The 16537-nt window shown below is 43.4% G+C and overlaps 2 protein-coding genes across 2 annotated transcripts; one reads left to right on the top strand and one right to left on the bottom strand.

Moving 5' to 3' along the window:
- Positions 1-3102: 3102 nt before the first annotated feature.
- Positions 3103-4447, bottom strand: HSPB2 (heat shock protein family B (small) member 2). The gene is made up of 2 exons (XM_060160374.1): positions 4238-4447; positions 3103-3747 (listed from the first exon to the last, which is right to left on the bottom strand). The coding sequence occupies exons 1-2, from the start codon at positions 4329-4331 to the stop codon at positions 3296-3298; spliced, it is 546 nt and encodes a 181-aa protein (XP_060016357.1). The 5' UTR covers positions 4332-4447; the 3' UTR covers positions 3103-3295.
- An 873-nt stretch (positions 4448-5320) lies between these two features.
- CRYAB (crystallin alpha B) lies at positions 5321-8728 on the top strand. Its single transcript, XM_060160375.1, has 3 exons — positions 5321-5599; positions 6733-6855; positions 8385-8728. Exons 1-3 carry the CDS (start codon positions 5399-5401, stop codon positions 8586-8588), a joined length of 528 nt encoding a protein of 175 aa, XP_060016358.1. The 5' UTR covers positions 5321-5398; the 3' UTR covers positions 8589-8728.
- The last annotated feature ends 7809 nt before the right edge of the window (positions 8729-16537 follow it).

Here is a 16537-nt window from a genome sequence, read left to right as displayed (position 1 = left end):
AGAGCAATCTCACCTTCGGGATTTGGAGCTGCTTTGATGAAGCGTTAACTTTTGAGCTTCAAGCTTCAGTGAGAAGAAACCTGAGACAGAAAAGGGCTCTGGGTTTCCTTAGGAAATGTTTCTCTACTACTTCACACTGTCATTGAAATGTATCGTCTATAATAAAGAGTCTTACCTATGTTTCCCCAGCAGTAAGCAGGTCTAATTGAGTTTCACTTTCAAGGTAATCGGTGTCAGTCTCTTATTATCCTTGTCCAGAATCTGGGATTGAATACTGGACTCTTTTGGAAACTAAAATTTAGGGAAATGTATTCCTTTTGTATTCTCCCTTGCTATTGGAATTAATGTGGGCAAATCACTTTTTTCGAGGACTGTAAAAATGGAGGGCTGAACTCATTACTTAATCCCCTTTCTGGTCAAAAATCATATGATTCTATGATTGGAATGGTCTCAGCACTTCTTAACCACTCACTTCCCCATCCCCGGTACAGAACTACGGAATCTCCATTTAACCTCAACTCAGCTTCTCCTCCAATGACCTGAAGCTGATTCATTCCACACTCACTGGCAACTAGGATGAAGTTGAGCAAATTCCTCTGTAGAAAATAGGGGCTCTAGGAGAATTTGTGGAACCTGTATGGCTTGTCTTCAGTGTTCCCACCCCCTCTTTAGTGTCTTGTTCAGATGCCCAGTTATTTGTGTGTCCCTTATGGATGTTCAGGACCCAGCACTCAGCCCTGTACTCCACGGAGGGTACCCTGGACGCTTCATTCCTCCCCATCTTCTTTCCTTATGAAAAATGGAGATAATAAGAGTCACAGCCTTGTAGGATTGTGGTGAAGATTAAATGAGATAATGTATATAAAACTCTAGTCCAGGGCCTGGCACATGGGACCCTCTCAGTAAGTCCTAGCTATTGTTATTATTATTACTTCTTTTTCTCAGCTAATTGTTAGATGGTAAAGCATCTTACTTTATTGTCTGGTGATGGATCATTGCACTAGCCTCTTATTTCATGGCCGTGCTTCTCCCTGGCAATCCATTCTGTACTCTACCATTAACTGTATTCTTTTCATCCTGTTACCCAAACTTCTTAGTTTGGCACTCAAAGCCCTCCACAATCTCGGTCCCTTTCTAGCTACTTTCTCTAATTTAAAGAAAAAATTTAAAGGAAAACATGTGAGATTTTTATATGACCAGAAATTCCAAAGGAACCAACACTGTGTTGTGGTGGCCAGAAAATCTGATATACCCAAAGCACCATTAATAGAAGTCTAGAGTGATAAACAATGGTATTGATTATTCCACTGAAGTCTGTACCAGTCAGTCCATGATTGGAATAATAATTTTAGGTTTACATGTTGAATTTCAAGTTACAGTGTCAAGAGGCAGTGTATTGAAGAGAAAGTTGTCTGAGTTATAAGTGGTATGGAAAGTCCTATAAAATATGTTTAAAAGAATCAGGCATGTTTAGTTGGGAAAGGGAAGCTTTTGGAGGACAGGATGGTTACTTTTAAATATTTGAAGGGACTCTCAAGTGAAAGAAGGATTGCATTTAGTTTCTGGACATAACCTGAACCAATGGGCAGAAGTTACTGAAATGCAGATTTTGGATCAATGGAAGGAAGAATTTATAACAGATGTGTCCAAAAAGAAAATGAAATGGGCTACCTTATGAAGTTCTAAGCCCTCGGTCACTGAAAATGTCCCAGAAGTTGGCTAATAATCTTCAAAGTATTTGAATGGGATGGGGATTTGGACAAAATCAGAGGTTTCAAATTTTTTTCTAGCTAAGGAACCCTTTCTTTTAAATGAAGCTCAGGTAAAAATTCCAACTACGAAACAGATCAAAGTGAAGCTGTTCTGGTTGAAGTCTGAATAGGATCCTTTTATAATTCTTTTTCTTCTCAGCTAGACGTTAAGATGGAGCATAGTTTTAAATTTATATTTACAATGTATAACCTCCACAGTATATTACTTGGGGTTTAATTTGTTGAATGAGTGAACAAAAGAATACATCAATAGTTATTTCTCTAAGGCATGCTTTAATTTTTAATAGATGGCAATCCTTTAACCAAGAATTGTATTCTTCAAGTGAGGGTTCTTATCCTGGGTGTCCACAGATTCCCTAAAAGGGGCATATGAATGGATCTCAAGAGCTGTGTGAACCTATTCAAATTATATGCCAAATTTCGGAGCATGTGTGTTTTTCTGGAAAGAGGATCTATTGCTTTTATTGTCCATAAAAAAAGTTAAGAATCAACCACTTTAATGGAAGAATTTCAGATATCCATCACAACCTAGTAAAAGATATATTTGGGGGCAGGGAGGTCTTCTGGACACTCCTCAAAGCATACACATGCATGTTCTCTTGATTACAGAGAGCAATTAAGAGGTCAACCCCCCCCCCCCCAGGCTCTCCTGAATACATCATACCCCTAGTATTAAGACTCTACTTCCAAAGGAAGTTTCCCTGGCCATCACCACCATACCAATAACCCTAGCTCCCCTGCATTTAGACTTGGATTGGGTGGAGTGATGCAGCAATTCCTCTCTTTGGGATGTTTCAAGGTTAGAAACAAATGCTTTCTCTCATAGGCAGAGGGTTGGGAGGCTTTGTGATTTAGTGACAATGGCAGAGGCTTCTGTGTCTGTGCCCCTGTGTCTGCATACTCGATCCCTCAGAATCAGAGACCATTTACAGTGGACAGACCTTAGTATGGGAAACCAGGGCTTTAGGCAACTCTGCAGCCAAAAGCTGATTTCCCAACCCCTACCCAAAACAGGCCAGACAGTCTGGAGACCCTTGTTTTTGTGTCTCTAATCACCAGCTCAGACAGTGCCCTCTGGGCTGTTTGGATGGCATATCCCTTTTCCCTCCCAGGATCACTCTCTCTTTTGTTGCATTGTGAGAAAATTATGGCCAGGAATTTGATCTGGAGCCAGTGTCAGCTTCCAGGTGTGATCTCAGCATCCAAGTGTGAGCTCAGGGTGCTATGACATTGGGTACATCTAACTGAGGACCTTTTTGTCTAGCTGTCCTTTTTGTCTCCCTCCCTGCCCATCCCATCCTCCAGGCCACAGAATAGGGAGCAGCACAAATAAGGCCCTGAGATTTGGGTTTATTCAACTCCACCCAAAACTAAATGAAAACACTATGACACGTCCCAAAGGACCAAACCATACATTGTGACCATGCACTTTTCCCTTCCCCCAAGGATGCTGCTACCTCTGGGGTGGTGAGCAGCTAGTCCTATCACCGCGGGAGCTAGAAAGGGTGCTGGCTCTGTGGCACTCAGGGCTCAACACTGGCTTCCTCCTCTTCCTCTGGATCAGGAGGTGCAGGGAGCAGGGAGATGTAGACCTCATTGACCTCTGTGTCCAAATGTCGGCCACCCCGAGGCGCCTCCAGGTTGAGGATGCCATCATGGGAGAGAGCAGCGCGGACCCGCCAGGGGTCAACATCAGCAGGCAGGACGTAGGTTCGGCAGAACTCTCTGGACACGAAGCCATGGCGGTCCAGGCGCTGGGGGTGCCGGGCAGACACCTCCAGTAGGTTGTCCACAGTCCTCACGGTTACCTCATCGGGGGTAAAGTGGCTCACATCCAGAAACGCCTGGAACTTGCCCTCACTGAGCCGAAGCTCAGAGGCCCCTGCCCTGCTGCCCTCCCCAGCTTGGACAGCCCGGGGCCGGACATAGTAGCCATGGTAGAGGGTGGGGGTCAGGATCTCTTCTGGCAGGAGGCCTGAGGGGCAGAGAGAGAGAGAAGGCAAGAGTTAGAATGAGGGAGGATGGGGTGGGAAGGAGGGCGACATGAGAGCAGATCAGGAGGTGAGGCCTCGGGAGAGCTGGAGGGGAGTCAGGAGAAGCAGGGAAGGGGAAGGAGGGGTCCCAGTGGCTGGAATGAGGCGGCTGGGGAGAGGAGATTGAGAAAGGGAATGAGTTGGGATGAAGAAGAGCAAACCAGACAGGGTCTGGGTGGTTCGCAGGGGAGGCATCCCGAGGGGAGCAGGGGCAGGTATCAGAGCACAGCGGGCAGCAGTCCGCACCGAGGTCAGTAGGAAGGGAAGCGAGCCCTGCCCGGAGGGGTTGAGGGGGGAGTCTGGGGTGGGAGACGGCTCGCCCCAGGAGTTCAGTTAAGCCCAGAGTGGGGTGGAGGCCAGTATCATTGGGAGGTCAGCCCAGAATTTCAGCAGGTGGGGGTGGGAGGCAAGGGGGTGGCGTCCGTGCCATACCTTCCCCGAAGCGCTGCTCGCCCAGGCGGCTCGGGTTGGCAAACTCGTACTCGGCGGTGGCCGGGTGGGCATGTGGCACCGAGCGGCCCGACATGGCTGCAGACCCGCCGGCGGCCCCGGCTCGAGGTGCGGCCCCAGCAGGCGCAGCAGCACCCCTCCAGCTGCCGCAGAGCCCCAGCGCACTTGGAGGTGGGGGCGGGGTCTACACCACCCAAAATAGTGCCGAGCCCGGTGGGGGAGGGGCGGGCAGCGCCCGCGTCGAGTGTGTGACCCGCGCCGCCTGGACCCCCGTCCCCTCCGCTGCACACCCTTCAGCTGTCACGGGGGGCCCCCCCGGGGAGGACAGCTGGGGGTCCTGGCTGCGGAGCGAGCTGGGGAGGGGAGGCTGGTGCCGGAGGCCCCGGAGAGACCACGCTGAGACCCTCCCAAAGAGTTTGCACGTTTTCCACGCCCCTCTTCCCCTCCTCAGTGGTAGGCAGCCGGCGCTCTGCTTCATCAAGCTCCCCTGGATTTACTGTTCTGCCAGGCCTGTAAAGTGAACGACGCAAACAACTTTCTCCCCTTTCTCTGGGGTGGGGTGAGGGGCCTTCTTGCCTAGGTTAAGGTCAGGGTCCTCTCTGAACCCAGGGCGACCCAGGGCACCACGTGGAAACCTGCCGTTGACATGTTGGTGATCACTACTCTCCTTCAGGGACCCACAAAGAGTTAATATCCTGGGGCCCAGCCTAGGAAGATTCCAGTTCCTGCCAGGCCCAAGATAGTCTCTGGCCGCATTCCCTTGGCATGCTAGGCTGCAGAGGAGGAGGAGGGGCCCACTGCCCGCCCGCCTGGGATTCCTGCCTCAGTCCCAGCTCCAGAGAAGGGGGGCGGGGGGTGCCATGGGGTGCGGACAGAAAGCGAGTAAAACAAGACCAGGACAAGTCACTGGCCAACTCAGGCGTGTTTGTATTTCTCTTTTCTTAGCTCAGTGAGTACTGGGTATGTGTCACACTGCCAAATCCCCAATCACAAGTCTCCATGAACGGGCAGTGAGCTGGGATAATAAAACCCCTGACATCACCATTCCAGAAGCTTCAGAAGACTGCGTATATAAGGGGCTGGCTGTAGCTGCGGCTGAAGGAGCTGACCAGCCAGCTGAGTCCCCACACTCACCTAGCCACCATGGACATCGCCATCCACCACCCCTGGATCCGCCGCCCCTTCTTTCCTTTTCACTCTCCCAGCCGCCTCTTTGACCAGTTCTTTGGCGAGCACCTGTTGGAGTCTGATCTCTTCCCAGCTTCTACTTCCCTGAGCCCCTTCTACCTTCGGCTGCCTTCATTTCTGCGGGCACCCAGCTGGATTGACACTGGGCTCTCAGAGGTAAGTCTCCCCTCTGCCAGGACAGGTGAGCTCATTCTGGAGCCTCCTGGAAGCGTCTCCATCCACTGTCCTTTTCCTCCTGGCCTAAATCTGACTAGGTCTAAGGGTCCCAAGTGTCTTAGGCTCTTGTGTGTCCTGCAGTGAAGAAAGATGAGGTCCCTAGTTCCTCTCTTCCCCAATCACCTGTTTGTATTCGATGCACCTCTGTATCCTTATTTATTACATTTTTTCCATGTGTTATGAAGATCATTCTCTGTCCCATCTTCTAAGTAGGATGTCCCTTTCTGGTTTAGTTCATAATGATCTACAGGGAAAGAGCTGCCTTTGCTCAGACTCCTTCGCTCACCTCTTCTAATACCTCACACTCCTGACAAATACTATCATCTCAAGTTCCAGAGCCAGGAGGCAGTCCTACCTCATCCTGAGCTTTTCATCCCAGCTGCATGGAGCTGGAGACAGCAGCCACTATTTTCTTCCTTTTTATTCCCTCTTCTATGATTTTCTGGGTTTCTCAGGGCTGTGACAGGGCACTGGCCTGGGTCCAAGCCTAATGAGGATAGAAGGTAGGTCAAGTTTAGGGACCCCCCTCCACTTGTCCTGAGAGGGTAGGAGAATGGGGCAAACAGATAAGATTGATAGAAGATGTCACAGATAACACTCTGGTTTAAAAATATTCAAGAGTGAGTAAACAGGAGCCAAGTGGGCAAGGGCTTTGGAAGGACAATCAGAGCTAGCAGAACATTCCAGATTGAGTGGGTGGGAAACTTGGCAGAGACCTGAATAAGAAGAAGGGGCCTTTGTCTCACAGACAAATGACAAGGCCAGGCATTGGGTCAGAGAAGCAGCAGAAGCCATGCCCAGACCCATCCTTGTGATTTGTCCCCTGGGTGGTCTGTCTTCTTCCCTGTCCCTGTAAATAAAGTTTGGCCTGATGACCAAATGGTGTGCCTTGGGTACCACTGTGGTGGCACCCCTGAACTAGAGAGTCATGTTTATTCAAAAAGGGATTTTTAGCTAAAACGAGGAGGATAAACTACCTGGAAAGAAAGCAAGTCTGCAGAATGAGACTGTACTAGTGTTGTTCATATTCCTACTATCTTTTGTCTTCCCCTCCCCCACCTTGCTATTTCCAGATGCGGCTGGAGAAGGACAGATTCTCTGTCAACCTGGATGTGAAGCACTTCTCCCCAGAGGAACTCAAGGTCAAGGTGCTGGGAGATGTGATTGAGGTGCATGGAAAACATGAAGAGCGCCAGGTACGTAGCTGACTTTCTCTTCTGCTCATTCATCCAGCGCGTACTATATGCCAGAGACTGCCATCAGCCCCTGAGGCTGGAAGCATTCCAGTCCTAAGCCATAAGAGTCAAGAACAGGGATAAACCTGTTGTTGTTATTGTTGTTGTTGTTTTGGCCAGAGAAGTGATCTTTGTTTGTTTTGATTTGATTGCCTCAGATGGGATAGATGGGATGTTAACTTCCTGTTTAAGCCAGTGGTTCTCAACCTTGGGCACATTAGAATTGCGAGGGGAATTAAAAAAAAAAAAATCCCAGGGCTTCCCTGGTGGCGCAGTGGTTGAGAGTCCACCTGCCAATGCAGGGGACACGGGTTCGTGCCCCGGTCCGGGAGGATCCCACATGCCGCGGAGCAGCTGGGCCCATGAGCCACGGCCACTGAGCCTGCGCGTCCGGAGCCTGTACTCCACAACGGGAGAGGCCACGACAGTGAGAGGCCCACGTACAGCTAAAAAAAAAAAAAAAAAAATCGCAATGCTCAGGCATATCCCAGGTCAGTTAAATCAGGATTTTTCAAAGCTCCCTAAGGGATTCTAATGTACAGTTAGTCAAGGTTGAAGACCACTGATTTAGGAGTAGTGGTTGTCAGACATCTGATCGCTTTATATAATTACATTAACTGCATGCACTCGGAAGGCCCTTGAATTTGAGACTTTTCTTTCAGATGTTTTGGAATTCATTTCTCGTTAGCGCATCTTAATGCTGAACTACTTGCTTTGCCTAAGCTTCAGAGCTCTACTCACCTCCTAATACCCTAGACCCATGTGGAAATCAGTTGAGAGCCTGTCTGGATAAATGCTTGAGATTCAGCAGGTGTAAAGGTTAGGGTCAGAATTCTTTAGCCAAATTCTAGAGAATGGAATAGCTTTTCATTACTTTCTGGGAGAGTTTTTCAATGAGTTTGCTTCCTACCAAAGGCAGTGAAAGTGCAGAGTCCTTACCACTGGACCGCCAGGGAATTCCCACCTCAGAAACTTGTGCATCAAACAGTATAGTGTGAGGTCCTCAAGCTGTTTCAGTTTTGCTTGTATGATTCAACTCTAGATCAGAGCCTCCCTGGAGGGAGTCTTTATTGTTGTTGTTGTTGTTATTAGGTCTATTGGTCTGGAACCTTCTGGAACATTCCTGAAGAGTCAGGACAATTTCTGGGTTTCCTCAGGGACTCAAATCTTCAAAGCCAGATGATATTCCAAATCGTGTAGGCCCAAAAAACATTGATCTAAACCTCTGGGAAATACCCCTGAACATGTCCATGCCTGAGGGTTTAGAGAGCTATGAAGTTTTGGCTGTTCAGACTTCTCAGACTCTCATTGGTAGGAGTGACCACCTAGGCAATTTCATCTTAGCCCCAAACAGAACAGCTATTTAGCTTTCTCTCATGTTGCCATGCATTTGGCCACACCTAAGGGGAAGGAGGATGTCTGAGTTCTAGGCAAGTGATGCTATTTCCTGTTCTTATCTCTCTACCTCTTTCCTTATTCTCTTGGATTAGGATGAACATGGCTTCGTCTCCCGGGAGTTCCACCGGAAGTACCGGATCCCAGCTGATGTGGACCCTCTCACAATTACTTCATCCCTGTCATCTGATGGCATCCTCACTGTGAATGGACCAAGGAAACAGGTCTCGGGCCCTGAGCGCACCATTCCCATCACCCGTGAAGAGAAACCTGCTGTCACTGCAGCCCCCAAGAAGTAGATGCCCTTTCTCTAACTGCATTTTTTAAAACAAGAAAATTTCCCCACCAGTGAATGAAAATCTTGTGACTAGTGCTGAAGCTTATTAATGCTAAGGGCAGGCCCAAATTATTAAGCTAATAAATATCATTCAGCAACAGATGACTGTCTTGTGTTTGAATATTTTGTAATAATCATCACATATGATTTAGGGGACTCCAGGAATATTAGAGTCAGAATGACTGTTTCCAGCATTTACTCATGGGATAAATTTAGCAAGTCACTTAAGCTTTATGGTCTTTAGGTCTTCCATTTATAACATGGGGTACTGATTTGTACACTAGTTGTAAGGAGTAAATTAATGAGAAAAAGGAGGTAAAAGCCCTTAGCAGAGTTCAAGGAATATTAGTTCCTCTCCTCCCTCTTTGATTTTGGCCCTCAGTTCCAATAACAAACCTGAATGAGGTCTGGATGACAATGCATAAAAGGCCCTAGTGCGTCTCTGAAATTAATCATGTCACCAGGGAGGAGATGGTGTCCTCAACTTTGACATTTTGCTACTGATAAGCATTGCCTTCAGCTGATTCACAAGGTGGACAGGTGATTATCACAATAGGACAAGTGATTATCTCCAAACAAGCCTCTCAGGTGTAGTCCCTTAATTAGCCAGTAACACCTATTAAAACTAAGACTGGGGAATATACAATCCATTGACCCACAATTTAAAAAGTTTAACTTTTGTTTTTTATTTATTTTTAAATATTTATTTATTTAAGCCACTCTGGGTCTTAGTTGTGGCATGTGGGGTCTTTAGTTGCAGCATGTGGGCTCTTAGTTGTGGCATGCATGTGGGATCTGGTTCCCCAACCGGAATCGGAACACTGGCCCCCTGCATTGGGAGTGTGGATTTTTACCCACTGGACCACCAGGGAAGTCCCTTATTTTTTTTATTTTTTAAATTTTATTGAAGTATAGTTGACTTATTATACAATGTTGTGTTAATTTCTGCTCTTCAGCAAAGTGACTCAGTTATCCACATGTATATATATATTTTCATATTCTTTTCCATTTTGGTTCATCACAGGATATTGAATATAGTTCCCTGTGCTATATGGTAGAACCTTGTTGTTTATCCATCCTGTATATAGTAGTTTGTATCTGCTAATCCCAAACTCCCAATCCTTGCCTCCCCCATCCCCCACCCACAGGCAACCACAAGTCTGTTTTCTGTGTCTGTGTGTCTGTTTCTGTTTCGTAGGTATGTTCATTTGTGTCATATTTTAGTTTAGTTTTTTTTTTTTTTGGCCGCACCACGCGGCATGTAGGATCTTAGTTCCCCGACCAGGGATCAAACCTGCACCCCCTGCATTGGAAGCATGGAGTCTTAACCACTGGACAACCAGCAAAGTCTCTTTTCATTATTTATTTATTTATTGGTGTGTCATATTTTACATTCCACATATAAGTGGTATCATATGATATTTGTCTTTAAAAGGTTTAAGAATTACAGTGAATAACAACAGATCAATAAGTGATCATATTATTTAGCTTAAACAAAGACATACTGCTCTACAAAAACACCTCTATTTCACTTTTGTGAGTCTAGACAAACTTCTGATTCAATTAATGAAAAATAGCCCTGGTATAAATGTTTAGAGACAACTCTTATTTTTCCTGCACCCTCTTCCAGCTGATTTCTGATTTCTCACAAGGACTCTTTCCTTCACAAAACCTACAATTTGGGGATTGGCCATGCTTTTAAAATATGACACATGAAACAACTGTCGAAAGTTTTTATGTTGTAGGGGTGTGGAGCTAGGACAATATACATTGCAAATCTATACAGGTTCAAAATGTTTTATCTTAAAAAACAACTTCCTAATAGTCTGAAATGCTGTGATCTAGCCAGAAGTCAGATTTCTCTAAACTTAGAGCCAATTTTTATGGCTGTGTAGCAGACGTTGTTGGCTGCCTAAGTAACCTATTTACCACCTTCAGTCTTGCCAACAGCACCCCAGATTGGTTTAGGTATCCACCATATTCTTTCTCCCAAGCTCCAGCCAGAGTTGGTCTAAATCAATCACAGAAATTCCCTTCCTTCTGTAGGGATTAGTCTTGAAAGGGCTACAACCCAATTATGATCAATGAGACAGGAAGGAAATTCGCTATAGATGCTTCTTGAAAAGCTTTTTACCTTTAAAAAGACTTGCCAAAAAAGAGACAGGGAGGGAGGGAAGAGGGAGAGGGAGAGAGACAGCGAGAAAGAGACAGAGACAGAGAGCGAGATTGATTTTTTTTCTTCCTCTGCATGTTGGAGCATGAGAATGTGATACTCAGATTGCTGTAGGCATCTGGAAATCACGAGGGAGCATCCATGATATACTGATGATGGCTGAGCAAGAAGATGGTAAGACTCCGAGACCTTGATGGGTCATTGAACTGCTTAACTGGTCACCTTTAGAGCTTCCTTACTTCACAAAGTCTTATTACATCTCGTTTTTGTTTAATCTTTTTTGATGATGGTTTTATGTTACTGGTATGCAAAAACACCTTAACTGATTGAGGCTGAATTAAGTAGTGTAAAAAACTGAAGAATGCCCTGGAAACCATGTGTCAGCTTTAATCATTTTAGTGAATTACCAGATTTCTCAAGCAGACATAATCTTAATGATTTGATCTTAAATGAATCACACTTTGTCTATTAGAGTATGATATTTATGTTTTTGACAAATTTGTTCAGAATGTGCAGGGTCACCTTTTTTGTTTATTATTACCATCCCCAAGTTAGACTAGTTTTTTGTTGTTATTCTTTTCCAGATCACATGCTTTGCTATAGCTATTTGTTCACTGCTATTAGTATAGGACTTTTCGAGTCTAGCATATTTGAGGAATTTTTCTTTAGCTTTATAGCTAGCTCTTCCATAATTCTACTTCATTCCCTATGTCTGAATTATGCCAGAAGTTTGTTGAGGCAATTTTAATTAGCATTTATTGTTTTTTTAATATGAGCTAACATTTATTAAGCACTTACTATTAGGTATGCACTGTGCTAAGAAGCGCTTTACCTTTTTTAAACTATCTTTTTTTAAAGAAGAAATCTGGGAAATGTGTGTAGAGTACATACATATAATTTCAATAAGATGTAACATTTAGAAACCAAATGGATGTTTTGCCTAATGGTTTGGGAATGATACATATTTTCATGCTTAGAAAAATCCTATTCTATTTAATACCTCACATTTTATTTGAATATTGCACTGGATTTGATCTTTGCTTTGAAGATTTACAATGACTATTTTTTTGATGTATATATATTTTAATTAATTTATTTCTTTTTATTTTTTTGACTGCATTGGGTCTTCATTGCTGTGCATGGGCTTTCTCTAGTTGTGGCGAACGGGGCTACTCCCCGGCGGTGCACGGACTTCTCATTGCAGTGGCTTCTCTTGCTGCGGAGCATGGGCTCTAGGCGCGTGGGCTTCAGCAGTTGTGGCTCGTGGGCTCTAGAGCACGGGCTCAGTAACTGTGGCGCATGGGCTTAGCTGCTCCGCAGCATGTGGGATCTTCCCGGACCAGGGCTCGAACCTGTGTTGGCCGGCGGATTCTTAACCACTGCGCCACCAGGGAAGTCCCTTACAATGACTATTCATTCAAGAATTATTTGAGTGCCTACCATGTGCTGGCTACAAAAATAAGACATGCTTTCTTGCCCTAACACAATTAAAAATTCAGCAGAAGAACAGGCAAGTAAAAAGACGTAGATTTCAAGTTTCTACGATGTCCACTCAAAATGTCTGTTATGGGGACCCTTAAGAGGATTACCTACTCTGGACATAGAAGGAATCCTGGAGATGGTTACCCCTGACCAAATTTTTTAACAGCTTTATTGAGATATCATTCATTACTATACTATTTACCCATTGAAAGTGTACAATTTAATGGTTTTATTTATATTCACAGAGTTGTACATCCATCACCAAAGTCAATTTTAGGACATTTCATTAGCCAAGATGCTAACTTATGCCCATTAGTTATCACCCTCCAATGCCCACCCCTCAGCCCTAGGCAACCTCTAGTCTACATTCTGTCTCTATGTATTTGCCTATTTTGGACATTTCATATAAGTGGAATCATACAATATGTGGCCCTATGTGACATAGCAGAATGTTTTAAAGTATCCGCCATATGGTTGCATGTATCAGTACTTCACTCCTTTCTATTGCCAGATAATATTTCTTTACATGGATCTACTGCCTTTTATTTACCCATTCATCAATTGATGGACATTTGAGTTACTTCCACTTTTTGTCTATTATGAATAATGCTGCTATGAACATTCATGTACTAGTTTTTGTGTGGACATGTTTTCATTTCTCTTGAGTATATATCTAGGAGTGGAATTGCTGGATTATATGGTAACTTTCCATCTAGCCTTTTGAGGTACTGTCTGATTATTTTCCAAGGCAGCTACTCATTTTTAAAAATTAATTTATTTTATTTTTATTTATTTTTGGCTGTGTTGGGTCTTTGTTGCCGTGCACGGGCCTTCTCTAGTTGTGGCCAGCGGGGGCCACTCTTCATTGCAGTGCCCAGACTTCACTGCAGTGGCTTCTCTTGTTGAGGAGCACGGGCTCTAGGTGTGCGGGCTTCAGTAGTTGTGGCTCGCAGGCTCTAGAGTGCAAGCTCAGCAGCTGTGGTGCACGGGCTCAGCTGCTCCGCAGCATGTGGGATCTTCTCAGACCAGGGCTCGAACCCATGTCCCTTGCATTGGCAGGCAGATCCTTAACCACTGCGCCACCAGGGAAGCCCAGCTGCCCATTTAAAATTCTCACCAGCAGTGTATGAGGGTTCCAACCTCTCAATATCTTCACCAACAGTTATAATTATTTATCTTTTTGGTTATAGACATCCTAGTGGGTGTCTGACTGAATTCTTAATGGTTTATAGGACTTAGCAAGGTTAAGAGGGAAGAAAATGCATCTAGAAGGCGGAACAGCATGAAGTGCCCAGGCAGGTATTGATATTTATGTTTGGTTGGAGCACTAGATATATGAGAGGGAATGTGGGAGATGAGGAATAAGAGTCAGAAAGTAGAGAAAACTCTGCTAAGGAGTTTGAAATTTATTTTGAAGGCTATAAAAGCCAGTGAAAGATTTTAACCAAGAGAGTAGCATGATCCACTCTGCATTTTTAGACTTAATCTGGGAGCAATATAGTGATTGATAAATACAGACCAAAATGGAAAATAGAGACATCAACCAAAAGGGTAAGAGCGAGAAATAATGGGAAAGTGGAATATGGCAAAGGCGATAGAGATGTAACAAAGAGGGACATAATCAAGACATAATGTGGAGATAGAATTTCTAGGGCTTGGTATCTGTTTTAATGGGAAAGATGAGAAAGGGGGATTCAAAATAATTCCTTGCTTTCTGTTTTTGACAGCTGTGTGAATTTATTATGCAATATGTAATATTAAAAATAAGAAAGAGTGGTTAAGACACATAAAAGAAAACTATGGAATTCACCAAGGTATGAAATATATAAGATGGACAAATTTGAGACTGAAGATTATGAACTCAGTTGTAGGTATCAGGAAATTACCTCAACCATATATGAAAAACCCACAGCTAACATCATACTCAGTGGTGAAGATTGAAAGCCTTTCCTCTAAGACTAGGATCAAGACAGGGATGTCCACTTTTACCACTTCTATTCAATATATTATTGCAAGTTCTAGCCAGAGCAATTAGGCAAGAAAAAGAAAAGCATCCAAGTTGGAAAGAAACAAGTAAAACTATTTCTATTTACAAAAGACATGATCTTACATATAGAAAACCCTAAAGATTTCGCCAAAAATATAAATTAGAACTAATAAACAAGCTCAGCAACATTGCAGGATATAAAACCAACAAACACACAAAAATTAGTTGCATTTCTATACATAACAATGAATAATCCAAAAAGGAAATTAAGAAAACAATTCCATTTACAATAGCATCAGGAAGAATAAAATATTCGAGGAATAGTCGAGGAATAACCTCGACTAAGGAGGCAAAAAACTTGTACACTAAAAACTATAAGACATTGCTAAAATAAATTAAAGAAGACATAAATGGAAAGACATCTATGTGCATGGATTGGAAAACTTAATATTGTTAAGATATCAATACTAGCTAAAGTGATCTACAGATTCAAAGCAATTCTTATCAAAATTCCAATAATGTTTTTTGCAGAGATAGAAAATTCCACCCTAAAATTCGCATGGAATCTCAAAGGGGCCTGAATTAGCCAAAACCGTCTTGAAAAAGAGGAAAAAATTTGGAAGATTCACACTTCCTGATTTCAGAACTTATTACAAAAGTACAATAATCAAAAAATATATACAATAATCAAAAAAGTGTGGTACTGGCATAAAGGCAGACATAGACCAAGGAATAGAATAGAGAGCCCAGAAATAATCTCTTGCATATATAGTCAAATGATTATTGACAAAGGCACCAAGACCATTCAATGCGGAAAGGACAGTCTTTTCCCATGGTGCTGGGAAAACTGGATATCCACATGCAAAAGAATGAAATTAGACCCTTACCTTATATAATATATAAAAATTAACTCAAAAAGGATCAAACACCTAATCATAAGAGATAAAAGAAGAAAACATAGAGACAAAGCTTCACAACATTGATTTTAGCAATGATTATTGGATATGACACCAAAAGTTTAGGCAATAAAAGAAAAAATAGATAAATTGGACTTCATCAAAACTGAAAACTTTTGTGCATCAAAGGACACTATCAAGAGAGTGAAAGGACAACCTACAGAATGAGAGAAAATATTTGCAAATCATGGAGTATCTGATTAGGGATTAGTATCCAGAATATATAAAGATATATAAAGAACACGTACAACTCAACAACAAAAAAGCAAACAGCGCAATTCAAAAAGGAGCAAAGGACTTGAATATACATTTCTCCAAAGACAACATACAAATAACTGATAAGCACATGAAAAGATGCTCAAGATCACTAGCCATTAGGAAAATACAAATCAAAACCACAGCGGGATACCATTTTACACCCACTAAGATGGCTATTATAAAATGAAAACAAACAAACAAAACACCAGAAAATAAGTGTTGGTAAAGATGTGGAGAAATTGGAACCCTTGTGCATTACTGGTAGGAATGTAAAAAAGTGCAGCCACTATGGAAAACTGGCATTTCCAAACTGTTAAACAGAATTACCATATGATCCGGCAATTCCACTTCTGGGTATATACCCAAAAGAATTGAAAGCAGGGATTCAAACAAATATTTGTGCACCAATGTTCAGAGCAGCATTATTCACACTAGCCAAAAGGTGAAAACAACCCAAGTGTCTATTAACAAATGAATAGAGAAGCAAAATGTGGTATTATACATACAATGGAGTATGACTTAGTCTTAAAAAGGATACATGCTGTAACATGGATGAACCTTGAAAACATGCTGAGCGAAATAATCTAGAGACAAAAAGAAAAATATTGTATTATTCCACTCATATGAGGTACTTATAATAGGCAAATTCATGGAGACAGAAAATAGAGGTTACCATGGACAAGAGAAGAGGGGAATGAGGAATTATTGCTTAATTGGTACAGAGAATCAGTTTGTGATGATGAAAAAGTTCTGGAAACGGATAGTGGTGATGGTTGCACAACATTATGAATGTATTTAATGCTACTGAATTGTATACTTAAAAACAGTTAAGAGTTTCCCTGGTGGCGCAGTGGTTGAGAGTCCACCTGCCGATGCAGGGGACACAGGTTTGTGCCCCAGTCCGGGAAGATCCCACATGCCGTGGAGCAGCTGGGCCCGTGAGCCATGGCCACTGAGCCTGCGCATCCGGAGCCTGTGCTCCGCAACGGGAGAGGCCACAGCGGTGAGAGGCCTGAGTGACGCAAAAAGAAACCCAAAACAAAACAAAACAAAGT

This window comes from Lagenorhynchus albirostris, chromosome 9 (genome assembly GCF_949774975.1).
Source record: "Lagenorhynchus albirostris chromosome 9, mLagAlb1.1, whole genome shotgun sequence".
NCBI classification, from domain to species: Eukaryota; Metazoa; Chordata; class Mammalia; order Artiodactyla; family Delphinidae; genus Lagenorhynchus; species Lagenorhynchus albirostris.
Note: the sequence above shows the minus strand (reverse complement) of the source record. Positions and strands in the feature narration are given on the sequence as shown.

What these genes read in the sequence shown, in the direction of transcription:
- HSPB2 (XM_060160374.1), bottom strand. Translation starts at nt 4,331, where the DNA reads ATGTCGGGCCGCTCGGTGCCACATGCCCACCCGGCCACCGCCGAGTAC. An exon ending in CGAGCAGCGCTTCGGGGAAG is followed by an intron (nt 3,748 to 4,237) that starts GTATGGCACGGA and finishes TCTGCCCCTCAG; the next exon opens with GCCTCCTGCCAGAAGAGATC.
- CRYAB (XM_060160375.1), top strand. Translation starts at nt 5,399, where the DNA reads ATGGACATCGCCATCCACCACCCCTGGATCCGCCGCCCCTTCTTTCCT. An exon ending in TTGACACTGGGCTCTCAGAG is followed by an intron (nt 5,600 to 6,732) that starts GTAAGTCTCCCC and finishes TGCTATTTCCAG; the next exon opens with ATGCGGCTGGAGAAGGACAG. An exon ending in GAAAACATGAAGAGCGCCAG is followed by an intron (nt 6,856 to 8,384) that starts GTACGTAGCTGA and finishes CTCTTGGATTAG; the next exon opens with GATGAACATGGCTTCGTCTC.